The sequence below is a fragment of the Typopeltis vanoorti genome, chromosome 2, assembly GCF_054136105.1.
Source record: "Typopeltis vanoorti isolate ZY-2024b chromosome 2, IOZ_Tvanoo_1.0, whole genome shotgun sequence".
Classification (NCBI taxonomy): domain Eukaryota; kingdom Metazoa; phylum Arthropoda; class Arachnida; order Uropygi; family Thelyphonidae; genus Typopeltis; species Typopeltis vanoorti.
The window spans coordinates 26612703-26640323 of NC_143550.1; the positions used below are offsets into that span (position 1 = coordinate 26612703).

Consider the following 27621-nt stretch of genomic DNA (forward strand, 5'->3'; position numbering starts at 1 on the left):
GCTGGTGAATGTATCTGCCAGTTTGGGTGGGTTTTCTGTAAACAGAGAAAACCAAAGATCCATCAAGCTGGCGGGTGATTAAAGTGTCTAGGAAGGGGAGGGGTTGTTTTCCTCTTTTTCTAAGGTGAACTGGATTCTGGGATGTTGGTTGTTTAAGTGTGTTAGGAAGGAGTGGAGTGTGTCTGAGCCATGTGGCCAAATAGCAAACACATCATCCACATAACGAAGCCAAATAGTGGGTTTTTGTGGGGCGGAGTTTAAGGCTTTCTCTTCAAATGTCTCCATAAAGAAATTGGCCAAGGGTGGGGAAAGTGGTGAACCCATGGCTGTCCCCTCTATCTGTTTGTAGAACTTTCCTTGCCAAACGAAATAGCCTGAGTTCATTGTGAACTGAAATAGGGCTGAGATATTGGGAGGAAACTTGGCTTGGATGAGCTCAAGGGTTTCTTTGAGTGGGACATTAGTGAATACGGAGGAGACGTCAAAACTGACCATTATGTCAGTGTGTTGGAGTGTGAGGTTTTCTATACTGGCTTTAAAGTGGGCTGAGTTTTTTATGTGTGATGGTGTGTTGCCAGTGTAGTGTGTGAGCGTTTTGGCTAAATATTTGGCTAATTTATATGTGGGGGAATCTATGCCATCCACTATGGGACGCAATGGCACATTTCGTTTATGTATTTTTGGGAGTCCATATAATCGGGGGGGGGTCTAGAGTTATAAGGTTTAAGTTTGTTGGTGACTTCCACAGGCCAAGAAGTGACCTTCTCAAGGAGTCTGTGGATTGTTCTAATCTGAGAGTTGGTCGGATTATATTCAATGGGGAGGTAAGTAGTACGGTCTCGTATTAAAGAATTTAGCTTACCTTTGTAGTCTTTTTGATTGAGTACCACAGTGGCGCTTCCCTTATCAGCTTTGGTGATTGCTATTTTTTTGTTGTTTTTTAATTCTTGTAGGGCTGTATATTCGTTTTTGGATAAGTTGGATTTCGGAGGTTTGGCTTTAGTGAGAACACCGACTACATCCAGTCTCACGTTGTTGGCGATGTGGTTAGGCAGGTTGCGAATTCCACGCTCTATTTGGATCATGATTTCTTCAGCAGGTATCCTTTTTGGAGCTAGGGCGAAATTGTGACCACGTGAAAGTGGTCACAATTTCTCCCAAATTCACAAATTTGGGAGACTTTCATTATGAGAACTTCAGCCCAACTGCCAAGACTACCAAATTAGCCTGCAAGAGGGCACCATTAGGACTTTAGGAACAAAAGTAGTTTCTTACTTTCTTCCTCATTTGCTTTGTTAGTTCCTTAGGGCACATACCATATCTTGATGTTCCTGAAGATGGCAATGTGACATTGCCGAAATATAGAAGTGATTCATTAAAGTTATCTTTAATTAAAATACTTCATATGCGTTGTTAATTCCGTAAATTAATTACCAGTTATGTCTAACCAACGTATAAGTCTTACTACTAGAACCAAAGATTCTGCTTCTTCCATTTCTTTCTGAGTATGCATTGTCCCATCTGCAGATCACAGAATTCAAAATTTTACACTTAGCAGTGTTAAACTGGCATACCCCATTCATCTTCCTACCTCCCCAGCTTATTCAAATCCTCCTGAAGAGCCACCACATCAGCACTACAGTTAATAACCTCCAACTTACATTATCTGCAAACAACTGAATATCTTCCCGAATCCCTACCATTGATATAAAGGTTAAATAGTAATGATCCACTGATGATTTTAATTTTCCCTGATATTGTTCCTTCCCCCATACATAACCCTTTGATATGTATCAGACAGCCACCTGCCAATCCACTCCACCATAATATCTAAACCTATGCATTGCAGCTGTTTCAGTGCATGTGGAACTCTATCAAATGGTTTTGCAAAATCCAAAAAAATATTACACTGTATGCATTTTCCTAATCAACTCTTTTTACTTCATTATAAAAGTTATCCAAATTACTGAAAGAAGAGCATTCTCTTAAGAAACCTTCACAGATGATATTTCTCATCTGCCCAAGTCTCTCTCTGAACTGTTGCCAGTTTTTCCAATACCTTGTCAACTGCAGAAGTAATACAAGCTGGTCTGTATATCTTCCATTGTCTCACCACCCTTATGCAGTAGCACATTCTTATCCTCCTCCCACTCCTCAGGGACGTTTCTAGTTGTTGCTAAGCTTTCATTAAGCAGCCAATGGTGCTGTCAATTTAGCACATTTCTTTAAAATATGGTGAAATTTCATTCAGTTCCACTACCTTGGTGATATCCAGAGTACTTAGTATTCTAAATGCATCCACTTCACTCACTTCTAATTTTCTCATTCCCCTTTAGAATCAAACTTGTTTTGCCAGAATGAATTACTAATATAGTACAGCTGTTTAATGAATACTTTATCATTTGCCTTAGTCTTTTGACTACCTCTTTCATCTAGCAGAACCATTTATCCAAAGTCATTCCTTTTCTTGTCACATAAAAAAATTTCTGGTATTGACCCTCAAATGTAGTGACTCTCTCTCTTCTCATATTCTAATTTTTCCCTGCTTGCTATACTTATTTCTTGCTTGAAGTTTATATTCCTGATGCAACTGTTCACCACTTCTTACCATACTTTTCTATAATGTCTTTTTCATCTGTGTTTTTTTGATATCATTAGTGATCCATTTTCCCCATTTTTTTTTTTATCCTCATTCATGGTATGACTGTCTCTCTTCTCATATTCTGATTTTTCCCTTCTTGCTATTCTTCTTTCTTGCTTGAAATTTATATTCCTCATGCAACTGTTCACCACTTTTTACAATACTTTTTCTATAACGTCTTTTTCATCTGTGTTTTTTTGATATCATTAGTGATCCATTTTATCCCATTTTTTTATTATCCTCATTCACGGTATACATTTTAGCATTGCTGCTAACAAATATTCCTTAACTAACTTCTATGTTAGTTAAGGAATATCTGACCTCTTTACCTTTCACTTCCCCATTCCATGGCACTGCCTCATGTCAGTTTCTTTAAAATTACCTGCCTTGTAACTCCACATCAGTTCCTTTCTCTTTAAGACTTTTGCATGCCTATTCAACCCTCAGGACAATACCACCACATGACTACTCTCACCAAGCAGCGGCAAGTATGATATTTCAGTTAGGATCAAATCCTCTGATATTATAACCAAATCCAAAACTCTTTATTCTTGTGTTCCCTCCAATACATGTCTAAGACATGTGTTTCTCAAGAATTTCAAAAACTGAGCTTCTTTATTACCATATCCCACATCCTCTATTCACTCTACATCGCCTTAATTAAAATCACTCATAATGATCACCCTCTGCATTCCTTGGTCTGTAGTAGCATTCAACTATATATCTGGTGCTGCCCATCTCCATTTAACACTACACACTCTCAAAGCCATGCACATTATATTCCTTCTGGCTCTCTGTCTTTAGAAGATGCATCTCATCAGCCATCATGAGCAATATTCCAACATCCCATTTATTTCTTTCCCCCCATCCTGCCAGAAAATAGTATGTTCTTTGACTTCTATTCCTGTTAGGACTAATACTGAAAATTTTAGGAGAGATTGGGTCATTACATCACAAACTCATTTTCTTTATTCCTAATTCTCCTGGAATTTGTATATATACTAAAAGATACATTCCCAGTCCCCCCCCCCTCTCTATATATATATGTATATATATATATATATGTGTGTGTGTGTGTGTGGCATAATGGATTTACTTGACTGAAAGACATCTTTTTAAAAAATAAAAAATATTAAATGTAATGTTAAAAAATAATAAATATTAAATGACTGGAAGCCAAGAGAAAAAAAATAAAACACTGTTTTTATGACTAGTTTTGTCTTTAAGAAGACTTCTTCAGGTGCACAAAGAAAAAGAGAAACATCCAATAAAAATTGTAAAGGAATAAAGTCTAAACAACAAAACGTTATTTAGACTTTATTAGCATGAAAATGTAAATATCAAAGTGTTAGCGTCTGGATATTTAAAGCTGTTCTCTGTATAACCTCATCGTTGGGCATGTGCATGCATTCAAGATCTTGTGAACACCAAAGTTCGATGGCAGCACAATGACAGTCAAATAGATTATAACTAAGATTGTTAAGATGTATTGGATTAAGGGAGATTTCTTTAGATTTAACTATTCTTCTTTCCAGTTCATCATAGCAACCAAAGATATTATCAGATTTGTCCCATAGAACTGAATGGAAGGGATTTTTCATTAGTGTTAGAATTCAGAACATCGTTGGACAGAGCACTAGCTCTTGTTCTGCTGTATGTAATGTCTTTTTGATGGATTTTTCTGTCTGGCCAAAATAAGATTTTTGATAAACCTTATTTTGGCCAGATGGAGAAATCCATCGAATTGCACAATGAAGTACATCATCAAAGAGACATTACATACAGCAGAACAAGAGCTAGTGCTCTGTCCAACCATGTTCTGAATTCTAACACTAATGAGGAAAAACCCCATCCATTCAATTTTATGGGACAAATCTGATAATATCTAATATCTTTCATTGCTATGATGAAATGGAAAGAAGAATAGTTGAATCTAAATAAATCTTTCTTAATCCAATAGATCTTAACAACAACCTTAGTTATAATCTCTTAGACTGTCATTGTGTTGTCATCCAACTTTGGCGTTCACAAGATCTTGAATGCATGCGCACATCCAACAATGAGGTTATACAGAGAAAACAGCTTTAAATATCCAGACACTAACGCTTTAATTTACCTTTACATTTAAATTTAATTTACCTTTTCACACTAGACTTTATTCCTTTACAGTTTTTGTTGGATGTTTCTTTTTTTGTGTGCACCGGAAGAAGTCTTCTTAAAAACGAAACTAGTCGTGCTGAATAAAAACGGCGTTTTATTTTTTATCTTTCGGCTTCCAGTCATTTAATATTTAAAAAAATAAATAAATAATAATATATATATATATATATATATATGTGTGTGTGTGTGTGTGTGTGTGACAGCTGATGACTCAGCTGGATAATGAATGTGGAACCATTGAAAGTATTTATGTACTCTCACTTCCCTGATATCCATTATTGTCTACTCTAATCTCCAATGTACTCAACAATACCCTCTTTCCTAAAACATCTAAACTTTAATGGTCATTGCTCCACTGTGGATCATTCCTCTGCTTTCTGCTGCACCTGTTAATGCAAGAGCAGCAGCTATGCAGTACTCCTTTACTGTGAAACTGCAAACACACCAAACCTACTTGACTTCTTTCTCTTTTATTCCATCTAATCTACCTCTGGAATAGCCTACAACAACAGGTATTTCCAAACAACTACAAACTGCAACTCTTCAGAAAAGAAAAAAAAAGTCAGTAAACTTCTGACTCTTCACCTACACTCCAGACATGGCACTGATGTGTTTATATGTCCTTTGACCTCTTGTTTATAGGATCAGTATAAAAAAAAAAAAAAAAAAAAAAACACTCTTCCCTCCTGCTCTCAACCCTATCAACTCTCACTGGCACCCTCCCTGCCAAAACATTTCCCCACTTGCTTAGAGAACAGCAACTTCTTCAAATGTTCATCCTTCCATGTTCAAATATATGTTCTTGCTGTCATCAGATGTACTCAAAATATTAACATATTCCAGACCTCTGTTCTTACACATTCTTGAGAACATATCATTCATTGTCACCACTCTTCTCCTTAATTCTACAATGTCAAAGTGAAGCAGTGTACATACTGTCTTTTCCCTCACATGCTTCTGCTGCACAGTCTCTAACATTGCTCCTAATATCCTTGCCACCTGATTAATGCTTCCCTGGTCATTGTTACCAACCCTCGATCATCTCCTCTACATTCTCTCCTCTCTTCATTTCCAAAGTTACCCTCTCTGCTATTCCACTGGGCAAGCACTCTAACATTTTACTCTGCACACACTGAATCATTGATTCACCATATATTATACTTCTCATAGTTTTGTTTCTACATTGGCATTCCTCACTCTCTCATTTTCCTTTCCCTCTTGCATGACTCTCCTGTTTTCATTACTTCCCCTCATCTCTCTTTCTCATACTCCCACACATTCATGGTATCTTTTTATTCCTTCTGTTTCCCCTTGATCTTTCCTTCTTTGGACTTCTTGTCACTTCTCTCTCCCTTATTCTCTCAAATTCACACTACTCCCCCCTCCTCCACCCATTCCTGTTCTTGTTGCATGAGTTAACTAATCTGAAACCTTCTGATCTCTATTAATAGTCTTCAACTCAATCCTCATACCTTCCACCTCCTTTCTGAACACCTCCATTTCTCTCTCCAAGCATGTAGTTCGGTCAGTGTAAGGCCAAAAACAAATGGCAGGCCATTCTCATAGGACTATATATTGCACCAAAAGTCTGAGATTCAGCACTATCAGTACTGGATGGATGGATAACTGGTGGAATGCTCACCCTCAGCCTTGTCAGCAGGATAGAGACTAGAACTGGTTAGCAATCAAGTGTGCATAAGACTCCTTCCAAATGCCTTTTAGTGACACCTGTAAGTTGATGTTGTTTATCTATCTGATGATTACTTGAACTAGAAGGCACCTCCACACATGCCCATATCCTTTATTATAGAACTACTAGTGTCATGTGAGGTTCTCCAAATGATACCAGGGCACATAATGTTTGATATCTGTTATGGCCTGTGTAATATGACATACTGTCGATGGTTCAAATGGCATAGAACAAGAAACTAATCCTTGTTTATCTCCGCTCTACCCAATTTCTCTGAAGTATAATTGAGTGTCAACTAATCCAACAGAACTTGGAATAGTTAGGTGATTCCATCCTCAGCTCTGTATCTTCACTCTTCTACTGTCACTGAATTCTGCATATGTGGAAGTGATTTCTGAGTTATGATTCTCACCTGGATAAGGAATGGAATCTTGAGTTTATGGATGATTTGATACTGGTAATCTTTGCCTTTCACCACTTCTGTCTGACATTGCCTCCCTATTAATATTCTGAAATACTTCTGACGATCATGTTTCACTGGAGTCACTAAGAGATCTATAATGCTTTTTATTTTTTTCTCCTTATTGCTTTAGCTTCTGCCCTACATTGTTGCCATTATTGTGGAGTACTAAAGGTGTTTTGATTCACTTCTTGTTGCCTAAGATCCAAACACTACAATGCTCATCTGTGATCTCTATTGATGAAGAAACACATGTAAAAATAATAGGCATCTTCATAGGCACAAAGAAAAACTAAGCATGTGCACATAGGACACCAGCAGGAAGGCAAACAGATGATTTCAAATGGTTTGCTCCTACAGTCCTAACTGACACCCTCTGTGGGTACAGTGGTGGAATCTTGCTGAAGGTCTCACAGTGATGATCTCCCAGATTTCTGGTAGTGTGATGCAGCTGAATTTATTTAGGTTTGGAGAATTTTATAGTGGTGAGATATGAGAGAGAGAGAGGGGGGGTATTTTTCATTGGTTCCAATGATCTGTATTTATGGCATGGTGTGCCACCCCAGAATGGCTGCAGTGCAGATGATGGGCATATTTTTTGTGTTCTATGCAGATTATTAGCTGTTCTTTCAGTTTGTCCAAAGTATTTAAGCTTGCAGGAGCAAGGGATACTGCAGACACTAGGCTGATCAAGATGAAGTGGATATTTAGGTGAGAGGATAGTGTATAAGGCAGATATATTGGGGAAGAGAGTAGAGAGTGCGAATGATTTCTGAGGTTAAAAAAAAAAACTATCCTTATCTGCTCACCTCAAGATCTACTTCATCATCCAAGTGTCTACAGTATCCCTTGCTCCTGTAAGATAAAATACCTCTTACAAGCTGGAAAAACAACTAATATCTACCTAGAAAAACACAAAGTATGTCCATCATCTACACTACAACTGTTTTGGGATGGCAAACCATGCCATAGATAACGCTGGATACAATGGAAAAAATACTTCTCTCTTATATAGAAGCATGCAAATCAAAGATTGTTCCTGAAATCCATCTGAACACTACCAAATTCTCCCGCATCACACTGCCAAAAACGTGGGAGACCATCATTTAGAGCAGCGTTTCCCAGATTTTTCCTATTACGGAACACTTCACAAATCCTGAAATTTTAACGGAACACCTTGGTTATTTTGTTATGTATTAATAATTAATTATCGCATAATCATATATTAGTACACTTATGTATACGGTGTGACATGTTAACAAATATAAAATTACATTTAAATCAGTTATCAATCACTGGACTAATGACATGTAGTATATTGTAGTTTCCTCAGGCCAACATCATTAAATTAATTTGTACTGATTTTCGTTCACATGTCCTCCTTCTGATCACCAAAAAGTTATAAGTACTTACGAGTGAATGCAGACTTTTTCTCCTGTGTGCTGGTAGTTTTTCCCTCCTTTTGTACATCCCGGAGATCGTTTTGTAGGCTGGAGGTGGATGAATCACCATTTGTTGTGTCACAAACACCTTCAATAAGAGAAAATCACGGAGTGTGTAAGTGCTTGTTTTGTGGTTTCGAAACAAGCACTTACACACTACAATACAAACTTGAGAAGAAAGTATTCAGTATTACTAGATTTGAGAACCAGATACAGACTACCTTGATCTTCAATTTCAGTGGAAAAATTTTCTTTATACTTCCTTGCTGATTGGTTGTTAACATTTGCAATACGAAATAAGATGTTATTTCGTTCAGTTTTGAGAACAGAGGATATGCCGCCCATTGTTGAAACCGACTTACAGACAATTTTTATGACCATCATAAGCAGCAGTATTCCCTTTCCCGAATGTGGAAAGATTTCGATGTGTGAAAATTAACGATTATTCATGAATACTTCCATGTGTAAAAATGCATAGCTTGGTCACTGACATCACGGAACACTTATTCGCTTTCCACGGAACACTGGTATTCCGTGGAACACTATTTAGGAAACCCTGATTTAGTGAGTTTCATCATGGGGACCATAGGAGCCAGCCTTTTGAAAGCAGTCTGTATGCTTCATGCTTGTGTACTGCCTACATGCATGTGCTTACATTATTTTTTTTTTTTAATTGTTCATAAAGAGTATGATTTAAATGAATCATGCAAACAAAATAAACAAGTAGTAAAAATGCTTTAATTTTCTACTATACTTGTACTCAGTATTTTGGAAAAGAATTTTTAGTGGGCTTGAACTACAAGCAATGAACTTTAAATATGCTGGATTTCATTACATATTAAACACATTTGGAGTTGCATGATTTGGCATACACATCAACTTTGTTTTGAAATAGGCTTTAAAGGAAATAAGGTTATTTAATTTTAGGTGCATTTGAGTATTTTTCAAAATTATTTTACTATCAATGTTTCATAAAAGTTTGAATATTACCTGACTGATACACAGCATGCAAATCTCACACAGAAAATTTCTGTATATTATTTTGTACAGGGTTCTGGATTTGCCTTTCGATACTCCTTACCACCTCATCTGGCTAAGCGACTCAGTACAAAATCTCATCAACCAGAAAACTCTACACCCAATCACCAGAGTAAGTATGAGCATTATGTGAAGCAATACAAAACTATACTGTAAATTTAAATAAGTTATTTTCATCCATCCATCCATCCATTTTTTTATTTATTATTTTTTTTTCCAGAGAAGAAGCTCTTTTAGAATATGTTGAATATTATGGTACCAGGTGAAACTAGTACCTTCTTGTTACTTCAAGATTTTTGAAAACTACCATGTGTTTGTTTTTTTCAGAAGTTGGTTTTATATACACACACACACACACTGGTGTGTGTGTGTGTGTAAAATGAACACAATTTCTGAAGATTACAGCTGCAAATTAAGATGAATCAGTTTCTAGCAATTTGTATAACTGATGATTTTAAGTAGAAAGCAGGTACAGTTTCAAATTTTTGAATTGCACGAAAAGCAGTCATTTAGTAGCACTCAACATGATAAAAAGCAAAAGGCTGCACTAAGCAAATTGTGTTTGAAGGAAGTGCTTTTTGTGAAGGAATAAAGTTGCAAACTTCAATGTCTTGTAATGTCTCAAAGACATCACCTAGATGATTCAGGCCAGGAAAAATTATTGGGAAGCTCAAAGAAGGCCACAATATTACTGATATTGCTAGAGAGTTGGGAATCTCACAGTGTTGTATTCAGGCTCTGGATGGCATTTCAAACCAATGAAATGACCAGAAATCTGTCTCCGTTGAGTGAGAAGACAAATTTTTGGTTATACCAGCAAAACATAATCAACATGCCACGACAGGTCAGCTTGCAAGTTAGCTCCATTTAAGCACAGGTACGCTGATATCTCGACAAACTGTGGGAAAGATATCTGCTTCAAGTAAGCCTGAAAGTGTAGTCTGCATCCCATTAATCACAGCTCATTGTAGAACATGTTTTCAGTGTCGTATCCATAAAAATTGAACAAGACACCAATGGGCCTAATGTACTCTTTATAGATGACAGTCCTTTTAGTCTTTCCTCTGATTCTAGATGACACTTGATCTGGTGTGAAAGAGGTACTGCTTACCATTGCAAGAATTTTCTTAAAAGGGATAGATATGGTGGTGCTGGAGTCATGGTGTGAGGAGGCATTATACTTAATGGATGCACCGAGCTGCAAGTACTGGAAAAAAGGGACTGTGACTAGTGAAAGATATTGCAACAAAGTTCTTCAACATATGTTCAATTGCTCCGTGGTGCTGTAGGGAAAGAATTCATTTGTATGAATGACAATACCATGCCACATCGTACACGAGCAGTGGAGATACTTCTGGTGCTACGCATGGTACAATGTTCTGAGAGCTGCATAACTCTTTGGAGGGGTGGGGGGACATATTCCATACTTAAATGTCTCTCTGTATAGTTTTCTGCAAATGCTGTACATTATTTCCTTAATTACATCCTTAAGAAATTTGATACTTTTGCCAAAAACATATTGCAATTTAATCTTTACGAAATTTATAACACATTTTTTGTGTAATATAATTTATTAGTAAGCTGGAAATATTATATCAAACTTTGGCTGTAGTCATGAAAATTATTTCATATACAGGTAAAAATGTAGTTCGTCCTTAGCTTTTGACACCAGTGTGTGTATATAAAACATTGAATTATTATCACTCATCTTCAGAGTGGAACATGCCATCACCGTGGTATAAAAATGCATGCAGGGCTGTATTCTAGCATGTTGTTGTTGTTTGGCAATATATAGATATGCAAACTATAATATTAAAGTTACTGTTATGGGTAAAGGTAATGACATCACATAACAGTAACTTTAATTTGAATGTGTACCCACTTTCTACTCGAAATCATCAATTATACAAATTGCCACATGCTGATTCATCTGAATTTGAGGTTGTAATCTTCAGGAATAGTGTTTATTCTTAAGTTTTTGGGCACTAGAGTACATCTATTTACTTTGCTGTTTTAAGGATACTTGTGACATAAGACTGAATGATATATGCACGTAAACACAAGAAAGATATTTAATTAACCAAATATTTTGATCTGGAAATAGCAGACCATACTTTCATTTAGATGTGGTATGCTCATTAACCTTGACATTTCATGGTCCTCGATGATTTACACAGAATGGTACAAACAATGGTGGTTGACAATTCACACTGTAACATTCAGATGAAAACATAAACAAGTGTGGTTGGACTATGGAATGCATTGCCTGATAGGATAGTGAGAGCACAAACAATGAATGAGTTTATTATGGTATGATGGAGTTTGTGTTAAGATGGGCCTATCAAGATGAGTCTTTTGGTTCCATTGAGATCCTGAAATCATACTAATAATACATACTTCTTTGTTTCATCTCCCATTTAATTGACCTCTATACCATCTCAGTTTAGTTCTACACACATGCTTATTAAATATTAATTATGTCAAACTCTGTTCTGATATTTTCAATTTTAATATACATCAGGTATTGTTCTGTTCTCTATAATTTTCATCTTTACTGATGTATCTCTTCTCCTGTTCATATGATAAAATTGGTTGAACATTTAATTCTTGTATACTGTTAATTTGGTCTTTTATACCTGATTTTTTTGTCTTATTCCATAAAACTTTATTTTCTTTGGCTTACCAGCCTAATTTATTCTGTTATCTTCTTCTATATTTATTCTGTCATCTTCAGTAAATTGTGTACAAACAGCTAAAATGTGTAGTCTGTGCAGTAGGTGAAGCACTGAGAATTCAGTATGTTTTTCCCTGGTCTTTTTTCATAGTTTTTAGTCTGTTTATTACATATCTTCATATACTGCATCTGTTACAGCATTTATGACTCAAGTTGCTTCAAGTCTTGCAGCCAGTATATATATAAGAAGATAACATTCCTATTCATCAGCAGCTGCTCATGAACATGAAGAAGATGGGGTTGTTTTATTATAGTTTTTATTATAGAGACATTACAATTTAGTAAGGGGATTTTACCTGATTAAAGTAAAAGAGATTTTCCCATATGGTAGATGAAAGTCAGAACAACAGGCCATTCCTGGAAGATGTGTGGTGAAAGTGAAATAGTGAGTGGTGAAACTGAATTGGGTATGGATGCTGACCAGCAGCATTTTGTTTGCATCCAAGAAAAAGTGATCAGAGGAAATCTGTAAGAGAGAGAGGCCATCTATCAAACCCATTGGGTATGGATGCTGACCAGCAGCATTTTGTTTGCATCCAAGAGAAAGTGATCAGAGGAAATCTGTAAGAGAGAGAGGCCATCTATCAAACCCATACACAATACTAATGTACTATAAGTTGATTAACCAATCTCTCATGTATGGACTCAACGTGTGTGTGTAAATATAAAACCCTCACATAATTGTTATTTACAGTATAAACATCAGAAGAACAAAATAAATAATTTATTTATATTTATTTGGTTATTAATATTTCACTGGCATCTTTAGAGCACAAATTGCAGCTGTAGCTATTTGTACTTTGTTAGGTTGTTACAGATACGATTCAGCTTGTAATGAAAAATAACTGTCCTACCAAGGACACCCTCTAGGGCAGCGCTTTCCAAACTGTGGGCCGCGGCCCCCTTGGGGGCCATAGGTTTTGTTGAGGGGGTTGTGAAATAATGAAAACAAATTTAAAATGTTTTAAGACAAAGTAGATTTTTTTTTATTTTAAAAGAAACGTATTTAACTTTTATTATTTATTATTTCTTTTTTGTTATTTTTTATATTTTAATGGAAAAATTCACGCATTGGTGTTGGTTCACAAACTTTGCTTCCTGCGTATTTCGGCGCTTAATGAATATTAGTAAATATTGCTTATATGTTTCATTTCAAATCAGTGGTTAAATGTATTTACTTCGAATGCTCTCCAGGGAAGCTCCAAATCTTCCTGTCCCTTTCATCACATGTTCGTAATCAGGGACTGTTGATATTGACTTTATATGCATATCAAAACTCGTTTAATATTATCACTGTCATCCGAGCTAGTTTTCTGTCACCAATAAAAGTTTCGCATATATTTCACACATGAAAAAAAGCTTAAACAAGTTCATGTGGGTAGATAGTAACTCCCTTGCAGTGGTAAACAACAACTCTCTCTAACAGCCACTATACTATAGAGGCATTAAAAACAAGTACTTTTATTATGCCAGTGAATAAGGTATGAGGAGTCCGTGTAATATATTTCTCAACAAATAGTGCAATTAGAGACAACTGGGATAAAAACACACTAATTAATGAATCACATGTCCCTCATACAGAAACTATGCTGTATATATAGACAGAAACAAAACCATATGTTGCATGGGCAAACACAGTATCTAACTAAAAACTATTGTTATTAATTAGATGTGTGCGAGTTTGATTTCCCAAGGCAGCAATAAAATTCAACCGAACGTGTTAAAATTCGTAAAAGTGTTAAAACTAAGTAATATATATATAATGAATGTTATGGCAGTTTCACATATGGAATTCGGTTGAAGAGAGTTAGCATTTCAACTCAATTGTCAGTTATGCTTTTATCTTTCGGTCGCGCGATCTTTTGTTAATACTGCACTAATCATATGCACGTTTTAATAACCTGCCTTTGCTGTCTGTTTCGCGTTAGGCTTAATTACCGTAAAGGGAGAAAACTCACAAAAGAGAAAAATGTTCCTGGTCCGGGGATTCCCTTATTCAGGTAATATTCACTAATTTCATGTTATCAGTCTGTGGTGTGCCAGTATCGGTAAGTGGTGATATTATTTGATGTGTTCTACATTAAAAAATTTAACCCTGAGATGGATAAGTGACTGATAAAAAAAAAAATTTAAAAAAAAATTCCGCAAGCAATCAGAAACAGACTCAAAAAAAGGACAGTATTTCATATTTTACCAGAATAGCCTGCATCGTCTTCAGAACCAAACGGTAAGAGGCAAAAAATGTAATATATGCATTTGATTTTTGCAATATTCGCTGTGTATGTTTTGTATTGAATATAAATACAATAAATATTATAATAATATATCTCTCTATTACGATTTTTTGTCGAGGGGGGCCGTGAAATAATTTAATTTTGCAAAGGGGGGCCCTGACATCCAGAAGTTTGGGAAGCGCTGCTCTAGGGGACCAAATAAAAAAAAAATGATATTAATTCAGAGAAGTCAAGTTAGATGTGGTCCTTGACTGACTCTCCCACATCTTAGGCAAATTAACATAGCCATACTTATTGAGGTTAGGGGAGTGTTTCATAACATGCTACTTCTAAAAATAGTCTTTCAGACTTATAACTTCTACGCAGCACAGCTGTCTTCCATTTAATTTTGAAGCACTATTCAGAAGATGGTGTGCTATTCCTGACTTACCAAACTTACAAGCACAAGGAATCCAGGATGTGCAAGAGAATGAACTGATCCTCCAGAGATGGATCCCTCCATGTGAGGCACCTGTTCATTGTTGAGGGGGGGACCTCCCAGTAATGGTACCAGCCCTTTTCATTCTTCCTCTTTTTCTTTGCTTTTCTTTCTGTATTCTTCACTCTACTTCTCTAGAGTCTTTTTCAATATTCTATCTTCCAAACTACCATCACTGGGATCCTGCCATGTTTGCTGTGCTGTGTGACACGTGAATATTCAGAAAGGTGATCCTGGTAGTTTTTCACTATGGCAGGATGGGCAATCCTGGATGGCCCAGCCAGGATCATTTGGCTAGTGATCTTGCTTGCAAGGGAAAAATGTGTTGTAGTAAACCTCCTTTCCCATCATCCAGTAACAGAGCCTAAGGCTCTGTTCCTGCTGTGGTGCTTGTATAGCATCTGTCTTAACCTTGGCATTCCACTCCTGAGCACAGTCATTACTTGCCATTCAGTGGGCATCCATGTGTGGCTCTTCGGTGGGTGGGAAAGTGCTGGCACAAACTAAATTCCTCCTGAGGATGAATAAATATTCATTCTCTTGTTTATCAGGGACCCTCAGCAAGCCCCACTCAGTTCAGAAACCACATTATCGTCAACAGAGAACCAAGGTAAGAACAAAAAACATCAGAAGCTGCAATAAATACACCACTGTTCTTAAATATTACATTCAGCAGATGAACATCCAATTGGAAAAATGTCATCCTTCATCCAGAATGGTTTGGCAGGATCTCCAGAAAATTTAAAACGACTGTGTACAGGAGATATCCTTAATGAAACTGTTACAGTAGCACAATCAGAAAAATTAATCCATGCAACATCTACTGGAGGAATACTGATCACAGTCACCCTGCACAAAACTTTTTAAACTTTTCTATTGGCATAATATCTAAATGGGATCTCCTTGATGTTCCTGATGAAGAGATATGTTCCAGACTGAAGGATCAAGAAGTGACAGCCATAAGAAGAATCCTGATATGTAGGGATGAGCATCTGGTTCCCACTACAAACATCATCCATACCTTTAACAAACCGAAACCACCACTGCTGTCAAAGCAGGATATCTTAACTGTCCAGTATGGCTCTATATTGCAAATCCCTTATGGTGCTTTAAATGTCAGAAATATGGCCATTCTCAAACTGCGTGTTGTGGCTCTGCCATCTGTGCCCAGTGTCAGAACATCAGAAGAATAAAGACTGTAAGAGCAAAACACCAAAGTGCTTTGAAGGACTTCCAAGCATGCCAAAGGTAGGACAAAAACAAGATACAAAAGTTAAAAACAGAACAATGCATCACATACCAGGAGGTGAAGCGGCAATATACCACAACAGTAGCAACATCTGCTAAACCCTCTTAGGCCTTCTCAGTCAGTTGAGACATTGACAGGATGTCAATCCTGCCTTCTCACAACAACATCCATGAAAGTAATGACTCGCTTGCTATCTCCTTTGAGCAAATGAAAGAGAGAAATCATTATGGACTCACTCCTGAAGATATGTCCAAAAGGGTCCCACCATGTACAAATGGTGCAAATTCTTCCTTCAGAGCAAGGGTAAGGCCTGTTGTTTTCTGGAGGGGAATTTCAAGCAGTAATGAGTCTTCCTGTTGTGTCCCAAACCTGTTCTATGGGAAGTGTGTTGGCCACTCAATTTGATTAATTTCCTCTCTCTCCAGAAATTTTCCTCTGCTCATGTACAATTTAAAAATGAATTCTTCGTCTACAGCACCACAGAACAATCGAATATAATGTTGAAGAATGTTGTTGCAATACCATTCACTAGTCACAGTTCCTTTTTCTAGCACTTGTAGTTTGGTGCATCCATTAAGGCATAATGTCTCTCCACACCATGATCCCCAGCCAGCACCACCATATCTATTCCCTTGAAGAACATTCTCACAATGATACCACTTTCATGCTAGATCAAGTGTCATTTAGAATCAGAGGAAAGAAAAATGACTATCATCTGTAGAGAGTACATTAGCCCATTCGTGTCTTCTTCAATTTTTATGGATACAACATCACTGAAAACATGCTCTACAACGATCTGTGGTTAAAGGGATGCATACTACAGACCCTCAGGCTGATAGGCCTACTTGTAGCAGATGTCTTATCACAGTTTGTCAAGATATCCACGTACTGGTGCTTGAATGTAGCCAATTTGCATGCTGATCTGTCTTTGTGCTCTGTGGTAAAGTGAGGGCTACCTCTTAGCAAAAGTCTGGAGCACATTCCATTGGATTGAAAAGCTGCCCAGAGCCTGGTTACAACACTTTGTAAGATTCTAAATTTTCTGTCAATATTATAATTCTGCAGCCATGTTTAAGCTTTCCAATTATTCTTCCCCTGCATGAAAATCATCTGGTGATGGCTTTTGAGGCATTATAGGACTTCCAAGTTTGCAGCTTTATTCCATCACAGAAAACCTTACTTCAGACACAATTTGCTTATCGCAGTCTTTTGCTTTTTATCCTGTGGAGTGCTCTCACATTACCTCTTTGTGTGTGTTTCGAAAATTTGAATGTGTACCCACTTTCTACTTGAAATCATCAATTATACAAATTGCCACATGCTGATTCATCTGAATTTGAGGTTGTAATCTTCAGGAATAGTGTTCATTCTTAAGTTTTGGACACCAGAGTACATCTATTTACTTTGCTATTTTAAGGATACTTGTGACATAAGACTGAATGATATATGCACGTAAACACAAGAAAGATATTTAATTAACCAAATATTTTGGTCTGGAAATAGCAGACCATCCTCAGTGGTATTACAAGAACAGTTTTAAAAAATACAAGCTAGAATACTAACAATAGAGTGTTAAAAATAGAACACGCCGCGTGATATTATATCACTAAGTATGAAATGGAATATTTTGAAGTAGACATGATTGAAAAAAAAAAAAAAAATTAATGAGTAATCTTGATTAGACTTTCCCAGATTTTTGATATAGATATACAGTCATTATGATTCAGGTTGGGACGATGGAGCAAGGCCTCCATGCTTTCCTTGAACAAACGTTCAAACCTATAACGGGATCCATGCAAGAGGCGAGTCCTGGACCAAAAGATGCTGTGGTCAGTTTCAATCCCGTGTTGAGCCAATTCAGACTTTTCAGGTTTGTTGTGAAGAATGGAGGATTTATGTTCTTGGATTCTTTTTTTCAAGAGAACGTCCAGTCTGTCCAAAATAGGAGAGATCACAGTTGCAAGGAATTTGATAAACTCCAGGAAGATATAAAGTTGAGCATTTGTCTTTAGGAGAAGGAAAATGAGAAGACAATTTGTTAATAGGTGAATACATAGTGTTAAATCATATTTCTTTAAAATTCTTACGATAGGTTCTGAAATACCGGAGATATAAGGAATAGGCACTCGACGTATCGACACTTTGTTGTTTTGTGGAGGATTATAAAAATCAAGAAGATGTTGAGTACTTTTATCTGCTATCCAACAACACATGAAACTCAATGGCTTCTCTGAAAAAAGTACTCAACATCTTAATTCTTATAATCCTCCACAAAATAAAACAGCCATGGGTTCACCACTTTCCCCACCCTTGGCCAACTTCTTTATGGAGACTTTTGAAGAGAAAGCCTTAAACTCAGCCCCACAAAAACCTACCATATGGCTTTGCTACGTTAATGATGTGTTCGCTATTTGTCCACATGGCCCAGATTCACTCCTCTCCTTCCTAACACACTTAAACAACCAACACCCTAGAATTAAGTTCACCCTAGAAAAAGAGAAAAATAACCTCCCCTTCCTAGACACACTAGTCACCCGCCAACCTGATGGAACCTTGGTTTTCTCAGTTTACAGAAAACTCACCCATACAGGCAGATACATTCACCAACAATCCCATCATCACCCCCCCCCTCACAACAATATGGAGTTATTAAGACACTTTAACAGGGCAAAAATAATCTGTTCAAATGATCAAGCCCTAACCACTGAACTAAATCACATCCTTGACACTTTCTCAGCCAATGGCTACCCCCCCCCAAAAGGAAAGTATATATTAAAGTTTATTTAATCTATATGTCTAGTCTATGCTGTCAATTCCTTAATTATTAGTTATCATGTCTAACCAGCGTATAAGCCTCTCGACAAGAATTACCATACATTGGTGAAACAGGACGTACAATCCCTATACGTAAGAAAGAACACATAAGACACATTAAATATAACCATTTTGGTGAAGCAGGCCTCTCAGATCATGCTCTCAACACCTTACACCAAATCGACTGGAAAAGTACCTGCTCTTTACATCATACAAAAACCTAGTATGAAAGAAAATTTAAGGACGCCTGTGAAATTCTGATAAACCACCCAAATACCAACAATAATGGTGGCATGAAAATTCCAAGAATCTGGATGGCACACATTCAGTCTACTTAATATTTAGTATCCAGCATACTTCAGGACTCTAGGCAACCTTCAGCTAGTATTGGAAACCATCCCATACCAACTGGTTGGAATGTATATGTATAATCATGGGGTTTGTATGTATATATGTATAATCTTTATATATGTTTATATGAATAATCATTTGTTTATGTTTATACGTATAATTAAATGCATATGTATAATATATACGAGGGCTGTTCAATAAGTAATAAGACTAATTTTACTGTCGCGAAACCACTCATCACAATATTAATTTCTGTGGAATAAAGAAATGTTGCTGTCTGTATTAACAAAAGAGGTTGATAGATGGCGTATACGGGCTGATGTGCCAGAGTGTCATATGACTAAACTCAAGCTTGTTTCGGCACACGTACGAGCCGCGACCAGTTATCGAAATGGAAGTGCCCTTGGAACAGCGTTATGCAATTAAATTTTGTGTGTGTTTGCAAAAATCGGCATCGGACACTTTTAACATGATACACGAAGCTTTCCACGATGAAGCAATGTCAAGGGCAAGTGATTTTCACTGGCATAAAACTTTTAAGGAAGGAAGGCAAAATGTGGAAGATCTTGAACGTGAGGGAAGACCTTCAACGTCCATCACAGAGACAATGATCAAGACAGCAGCGATTATCATCAAGGAGGATCGCAGAATTACAGTATGCCAGCTGCATGTTGTCCTGAATATTTCTGTGTGAAGTGTTCACTCAATCATGGCTGAACATTTGGGACTGAAACGTGTTTGCACCCGATGGATTCTGAACTCTTGACACCAGAGCAAATGCAGCATCGAGTGGATGTGTGCACAGAATGGAAAAAAAGACTGGAACAAGAAGGCTTCTTAAAACGCATCATTACAGCAGATGAAGCTTGATTGTATCATATGACCCTACAGTGAAACAACAAAGCAGTGAGTGGAAGCATCCGTCTTCACCTACCCCCAAGAAAGCAAAAACCATAAAATCGGCTGTTAAAGTTATGAGCATAATGTTTTTTGACTACGAAGGCATTGTTTACCAAAACGCTGTAGAACCCGGGAATACTGTAAACAGCTCATACTATGCGGATGTCTTACAGACAATGGTACAGCACATCAAAAGGAAGTGTCCATTGCTGAAGAATGGCTTCTTATTGCACCACGAGAATGCAAGGCCACATATTGCTGGTTGTGTAGTGGACGTTTTGCAGAAGAACAACACAAATATCCTACCACACCCTCCATACAATCCTGATCTCACACCGTGCGATTCCTGGCTGTTTCCTCAGCTCAAGAAACCACTAAGAGGCCACCATTTCGAAAGCAACAAAGCATATGTAAAAGCTGCGGAGGCGGTTTTGAAAGAACTCTCAAAAAACGGACTTTCACATGTGTTTAAGAAGTGGACGCAACATTGGTGCAAATGCATCGCGTCTCACGGTAGTTACTTCAAAAAAGACCATGTAATTGATGACGATTAAAGGTAATCTGTTTTCTGTATAAATATAGTCTTATAACTTATTGAACAGCCTCCATATAATATGTATAAGGTTTATATGTAGAATCACATATATATAGACTTGTTGTTGCTTCCAATGTAATTTTACAACCAATAGATAATATTAATAACAGGACTTTAGCATTGATGTAGTAATTTTTTTTTTTTTTCACCAGAGGTCAGGCCAATAATTGTTGTAATGGTTGGTCAGTAACTTTAACAAACCATGTAGATTGTAGTGCAGCTTGTTTCTCTGTATATAGTATATATGCTCCTGAAGATGACCTTGATATAAAGATCGAAACGTCGAATGTGGATTTTGGTTTATATTAAACTAAAGTTTTACTCAAACACAGTAGTTGTCTCCATAATTTTCCAAAATGTAAAATGGAGTAAGGATTACAAACAAGCAGAATATCAGTTAAAATAACATTACAACAACGATGATGTGCATGTTGTAAAGTAGGAGAGACTAATCAGTATTACTATTAGTCCAAAAAATAATATAGTTACTGAGATGGAAAAAGCAAGGATAATCATAATAAACTGGAAGATATTTAGCAAGATTATCTTCCAAAACTAAGAAAGTTGAAAGCAATTAAGTATAGTTGATGAATTACAGCTTCAGCTGTGCTCTGTCTTTTCAGTAGAAAATGGTTTTAATTTGTTCTGTTATATCCTATATCTGGAAGGATATAAATATCAGGGCATGCCCATTATGTTTATCACATGAGAGGCAAGACTAATTTGTCTGACTCCTGATATCTCGCACAATCCTGATACTATCCTAATCATACAAATATTTGCTAACTTTTCATCCTTGCTTTAATATAAATGTTCATAAGAATAGAAAACCCAATAGACTTTTACAGGTGAATAACAGATTAAATTGGTCTTTAAGATAGTACTGGAGGAGTGAATGATTATTTTATATTCAAAGAACGAAGAAGTGTGAAGAGTTTGACAAACCTTCAGTGTGTACAGACCCTTTGGATGCCTGCTTGAGAAATTTGAGGGCAAAGCATGTATTTGTTTAATACTATACTTGGAAGCTATATCCATTGAAGAAAAATGTAGATTAATTGTTTTGAAATTCCTGTTGTAAAAATGTTTCTTGTAGAGCATGAGGTGTGAGCTTAATGGATCTTAGTTTTGATGGTGTACAATTTTTGAAAAAGATAATGGTTGGTGGTAGTATTGATATATTTTTTACGTTGATTTTTATTAGATCACTGTCTGGTTGTCTTAGAATGAAAAAATCTAGGAACAGAAAACTGAAAGGAACAGGTTTCAGTTGTTAGTGTAAACTGGATTTTTTAATATACTTAGATAATGTTTCAGAGGGAAATGTGTGATTTTTGTGATAGTGAAGTGTTCCAAACTGCCAAAATGTTATTCATAAATGGAGCCTTTGGGCTCCATTTATGGATGATATATAAAGTGAGTAGAGGGTACTGTTCAGAATGCCCAATATAATAATTGACAAGGGTAGGGAGAGATAGGAGCACTCATTGTTTTATTCTTCAATCATAAGTTATTTCTGATAAGAGAAATAACACATCATTAATGTTGAAATGAGATAATTTAACACGTATGGAGGCACTCTTTCCTGAGTTATTCTCAACTATTCAAAAGTAAGCTAAGAGAATATTAATTATTTAAAAAAAAAATACAAAATTACATCCAGAATAGAAGAATAAAACCAGAGTTATCTAGTTTTTAAAAGCTTTGAGGTTTTTGTAAGTACATATAAAAGCCAATAAGGATATTGACAAGGGATCTGGAGGTACTTATTGACTTATTCACCACCTTTGCAATATGTTCCCTGAATTTCAGGTTACTGAAATTCAGGGAACATATTGCAAAGGTGGTAAAGGTAACCCAGAGGATTGCTGCAATACTGAGAAGGATGCTGACCAATAAGATTTGTTGTTCCATTATATAAAGCCCTGATTAAACCACGCCTGGACTATTATGCTCAAATTTGGTCCCCAAGATTTGAAGCGGATAAATTAACCATGGAAAGAGAGCAGAGGCAGATAACAAAGATATCAGGACTGTGCATTGTTAGTTATGAAGTTAGACTGAGGGAATGTGGACTGCAAAGTTTGATAGATAGAAGAAAGAGGTGATATGATTGAGACATTTAAACAGTTGGGAGATGGTTATAGGGTTCACACTGGGGAGTTTTTTCATTTAGTGAACAACAGGAAGAAGCAAGGACAAGGTACCATCCCTGGAATTGTGAAAGAAGATCATGAGCAAGAGGGTGAGGAGTGGTTTCTTTGCATGGAGGGTGATTGAATCGTGGAATCATTGCCTGATAGTGGTGAGAGCACGAATGGTGAAGGAGTTCAAGGAGTGGTATGACAGACTGTTTTCTAGGGTGGGCCTACCACCCTTGCTCACCAGTGAATAAGAAGATGAGGAGTGGTTTCTTTGCATGGAGCATGATTGAACCATGAAATGAATTACCTGAAAGAGTGGTGAGAGCATGAGCGGTGAATGAGTTCAAGGAGTGGTATGATAGACTTTATTTTCTAGGGTGGGCCTCCCACAGTGAATCCATGGAGGTCCTGAATCATAATAATCTATAGGTAGCGTTGTCTGTAGAATCGACTATTGTTTAAGAACAACATTTATTTTATGCACTTTAGAGAGATCATATCTCCTAATGACTTCTTTAAGCATAAAGTTTATTTGCTTGAGAAAGTATTCATGATCTGCTGGTAAAAATGTTTACATTACACACTTCATTTCATTAATTTAATTTATGATAACCATCTTTCTAAATCTCTAAAGTCTCAAAACTTTCACCAGTTTTCGTGCTAAAGGAAAAAGAAAATTAAAAATAAATTCGTCTTATCAATTAGTTGCTGCTGCAGACTAGCTGTTGCTGCATCTGTTTATAAGAGTAAACCACAGTTACTTATTTGAACATTTATATATAGCAAAATAAATGTATTTATTTAATTTTAAATAAAAAATCAAAAGATTTCATTAATTGTTGCTTAGTATTTTGATTATGCTTGCTGAGATGAAGGCTATTCAAATTCTGTCCGTAAAATTGAATTTTGTTCTCCATTTGATAATGACAAGAAAGGTAAATAAATGTTGTTTATCCTTTCCCAGAGCCAAGGGCCTTTCAATGATTTGAATTGCATTTGAATATTGACAACATGTTTATAACTATAATTTTTTATAAACATGATTTTAAAAATGGTAGATTATTTTTATACCTTGATTACCAAATTATTCTTAACTAAGTTGGGAAAGATGTTTAAAAAAAAATGAATATCAAGGCTCGATTGGATTCTCCATATCGATACTTCAAAAGTCATTGTTTAAAGACCATTAAAAAAAAAAAGCATTAATGAAAGATAAAGCATATACTCCTAATCACAGTCATTTACATCTTTTGCTTCAAGGTAGCACAATAACCAATATACTTATGAAATAAACAGTGCCTATATGCTAATGTGTGTGATAATAAGACAAACGTTTATCCCAGTAGTAGTCATCAATAAATTATGGCTGGATAGGTTCAGCTCTGCATAGATCATAGTCATCCCACACCCTCCTTCCTGTTGAAGGGTGATGACATGCCTGTGTTTGTGAGTTCTGTGGTACTGGACTAATCATCAGTCATATTTTAATTGATTGTCCTCATTTCATTAATGAGTGCAGTCACTATTTTAGATGAATTCATAATCTCTCTGAGCCCTATTATAGTTGAGAGATTTAATCACGCTTATCAAGTCTTTCATTTTCAAATTTTTAATCAGAAAATCAATATTTTTCACTGTTCATTATTTTTGTTCATATAATGTTGTTTTTGTATGTAGGCTTTTAATACCTGGTTGTTTTTATCTGTTTTTAATGAACTTTTTATAATCGTTTTTCATACTTATTTTACCCTTGTTTTTATCAAGTTATTGTACTTGTATACTGCTTTGATCTTTACTAGTAGCAAACCTAAAACAAACAAGTTTATGTTGTGTGTGTGTGGCAGTGGAGTTATACAGAAGCAATTAGTGCATTAAAAGATAATGTTTTGTCTTACTACCTAAGATTTCATCAGGTGTAAGAAAAGAATAATACACAAACAAATAGTAAAATATTAGTAAAGTGACAATCACTATAGAATTAGTAGATTCTCATGATTTAAAATTATGCCTAGGCTTGTGTTCATTGCTGTGAATATTGTGTGAGTTTGTAGTTAAGTATTTGGCTAACTTTAGCAAGGAGACATTCTGACAAATTAATACTATGGTTTATATTTAAGTGTTTAGAGGCCAGTGACTCTAAAGATTCACAGATTTTTCCTTCAGTTTTGTCATAACAATGGTGTAACAGTTCAGATATTGCCATGAGACTTGATGTGTCTCTCAAGGCATATTGTGGATCAGCTGAAGAGTGTACATGTGATAATAGAGCTGAGGCCTAACTTCATTGGTATTTGATATCTCTAATACTCCCTTCAATGCATTGTTCAATAGAACTGGAGTCCAATGGTTCTCTTCTGTGTTTAGATTTAAAGCTAACTAAAGAATCTGATTAAGTCTGTCTTTCAAAAACCAATCCATACTGACATATATCTATATGCCCCTTTCTACCATTATAAACCTCAAAATGAGATGATGAGTTCTAGCGACCAGTGTTGAAATGATTTCAAAAAATTAAACATCATTTCAACACTGGTAGCTAGAGCTCATCATCTCATTACTGCCAAAGAACTCTAATTTAGTCTAAGAAACAATTTTCTGCAGAATGCATCATGTGGTGTGCTAGAAACCAGCACACCACATGATTCACCTCCAGTAATGAAAAAATCAAAGGTTTTATTACTCTTCCATGTATTATCTGTATTTATATGAAACATAAAATCCTTAGAGAATATAAAATCAGAACAGCATTTCTTCTTTCATCAGAATTGAGATCACTGCTTTGATCTGTAAAACCTTGACATTCTCCCTAAAATATGCAGCATTACTAACTGTAATATGACTGCAAGACACCATACTATGGACAGACTGAAAAATCTATTGAATAATACATTTAAATGCATTAAAGAGCATATTTAGAGATATCTAATTCCAAAGAAGTGAGGCCTCATCTCTGTCATCATTGGTGATCCACAGGGTGCATTGACACAGAGACATCAAGTTTTATGGAATGGATCCAAACTGTTACATTGTTTTGACAAAATTAAAAGACAAACCTGGAATCTTTAAGAATGCCACTGATCCTAAACACTTAAATATAAATCATAGTATTAATTTATCAAAATACTTCGTAGCTATAGATTGACCATGCGATCATGCATAGTATGCACAACCATGAATGCATGTCTAGAAATAATTTTAAATCATTAGAATTCTGTAGTGATACAATTTGCTAATTTTTTTAATATTTGTTTGCCTATTAGTTTTCTTGTCTTACACCTGAAGAAGTTTTACGTAAGTAAGATGAAAAAATGTCTTTTTAATAAACTAATAATTTTTGTATAACTCTGGGTTACTGCCTTATAGAGCTGTTATATATTTATCCATGTGCTGACAAAGTTTGCACTCACATACACATGTATGTGTACTGTCAGAAATCACTTTTTATTTAGAATATTGATTTTTCTTTACTTGACTAAAATTTGTATTTTTTTTTCTCTTCTTTGCTAAAATACTCTGCCAAATATTTTATTATATCTTTATTTTGAACCTTAATAATCAAAAAGAAGAGAAAAAAAAAAGTATTTTTTTATCTTCTTTAAAATACTCTGCTGAATATTTTATTATATCTTTATTTTGACCCATTTCAATATTTTCTAGAGCCATGTCCTTCTGTGTTATTTCAACAGCATATTGCTAGTTGGCTTCATGATAATCCTGAACCTTCTGCTGCCTTTCTTGGCAGCGTTTTAACACAATTAAATTGGGCTTTTTCAGAATTCATTGGGATGTTACAAGAGGTAAGAAATGCAGAGGAGTAGTATATTTATTTATTTATTTATTTACTTTACTCAGTTTCATACAGAGATGGTGAGGTATTTTCTCCCTCCTGGAAATTTTTGTTTTTCGTCCAACAAAAACAGTCAAAATAGCTGGAAGAATGTACAGTTAACAGACACAACACACTGGCCTCATAGTCTGAATTGTGTCAACTGTAAATTTCAGAAATGGAATTCAACCCAATACAGTCATTGCTTTTCTGGAAATAGCTGGTTATATGGATGATTCTATAACAAGACTTCCTTGCTGTTTTACAGCCAAAAACTTTTTTAATTCATTTAAGTTATCTAATTATTGATTTATTTAGGTATGCTATTTTTTTTCTCATATTTGGTTTATGGTTTAGTATAAGGAGTATCAAGTCGAATTCCAGAGATCAAAATCATTCAATAATTGCAGATCCTGGAATATTCTTGGTTAATGCTAAAATTTTAGATTCACGATTTTAGCATTTTCATTGATTGCAAATGTAAGTAATCTCAAAACAAGTGATGTAAGGCAATCATAAAAAAAAGTGCTATTACCAGTCTTATATAGTGACACCATTATCGTAGCAAATTCTGCCTTACTATATTTCCATCTTTCTCACATCCAGATGCTACTGTATCATGTAATGTTACCTGAAGATAAGGTTACCTCCTTATATCAATCTCCTCCTCAGCAGTGACAGCATAGTTGGATAAGAGAAATGGATGTGTCACATTTCTGGATTTTGCCAAAGCTTTTGACAGAATTCCACATGAGAGGCTATTATATAAACTCAGGGGATGGGTATACAAAATGGGCCTGCGACATAGATAGGAGAGTAGCTGGCTGACAGTTATTAGAGTGTGATGTATAGACAAGCTGAATCT

The 27621-nt window shown here is 35.9% G+C and overlaps 1 protein-coding gene across 3 annotated transcripts in view; it reads left to right on the forward strand.

Annotated features, from left to right (window-relative positions):
* Window positions 1-27621, forward strand: part of LOC150108890 (E3 ubiquitin-protein ligase RNF123-like) — a 660886-nt gene that overhangs the window by 560793 nt on the left and 72472 nt on the right. For all 3 annotated transcript variants that reach the window (XM_090410696.1, XM_090410708.1, XM_090410702.1), the window contains 2 exons: window positions 9444-9543; window positions 26588-26727. In XM_090410696.1, coding sequence (XP_090266822.1) covers window positions 9444-9543; window positions 26588-26727 — 240 coding nt within the window. The remainder of the gene's footprint in view (window positions 1-9443; window positions 9544-26587; window positions 26728-27621) is intronic.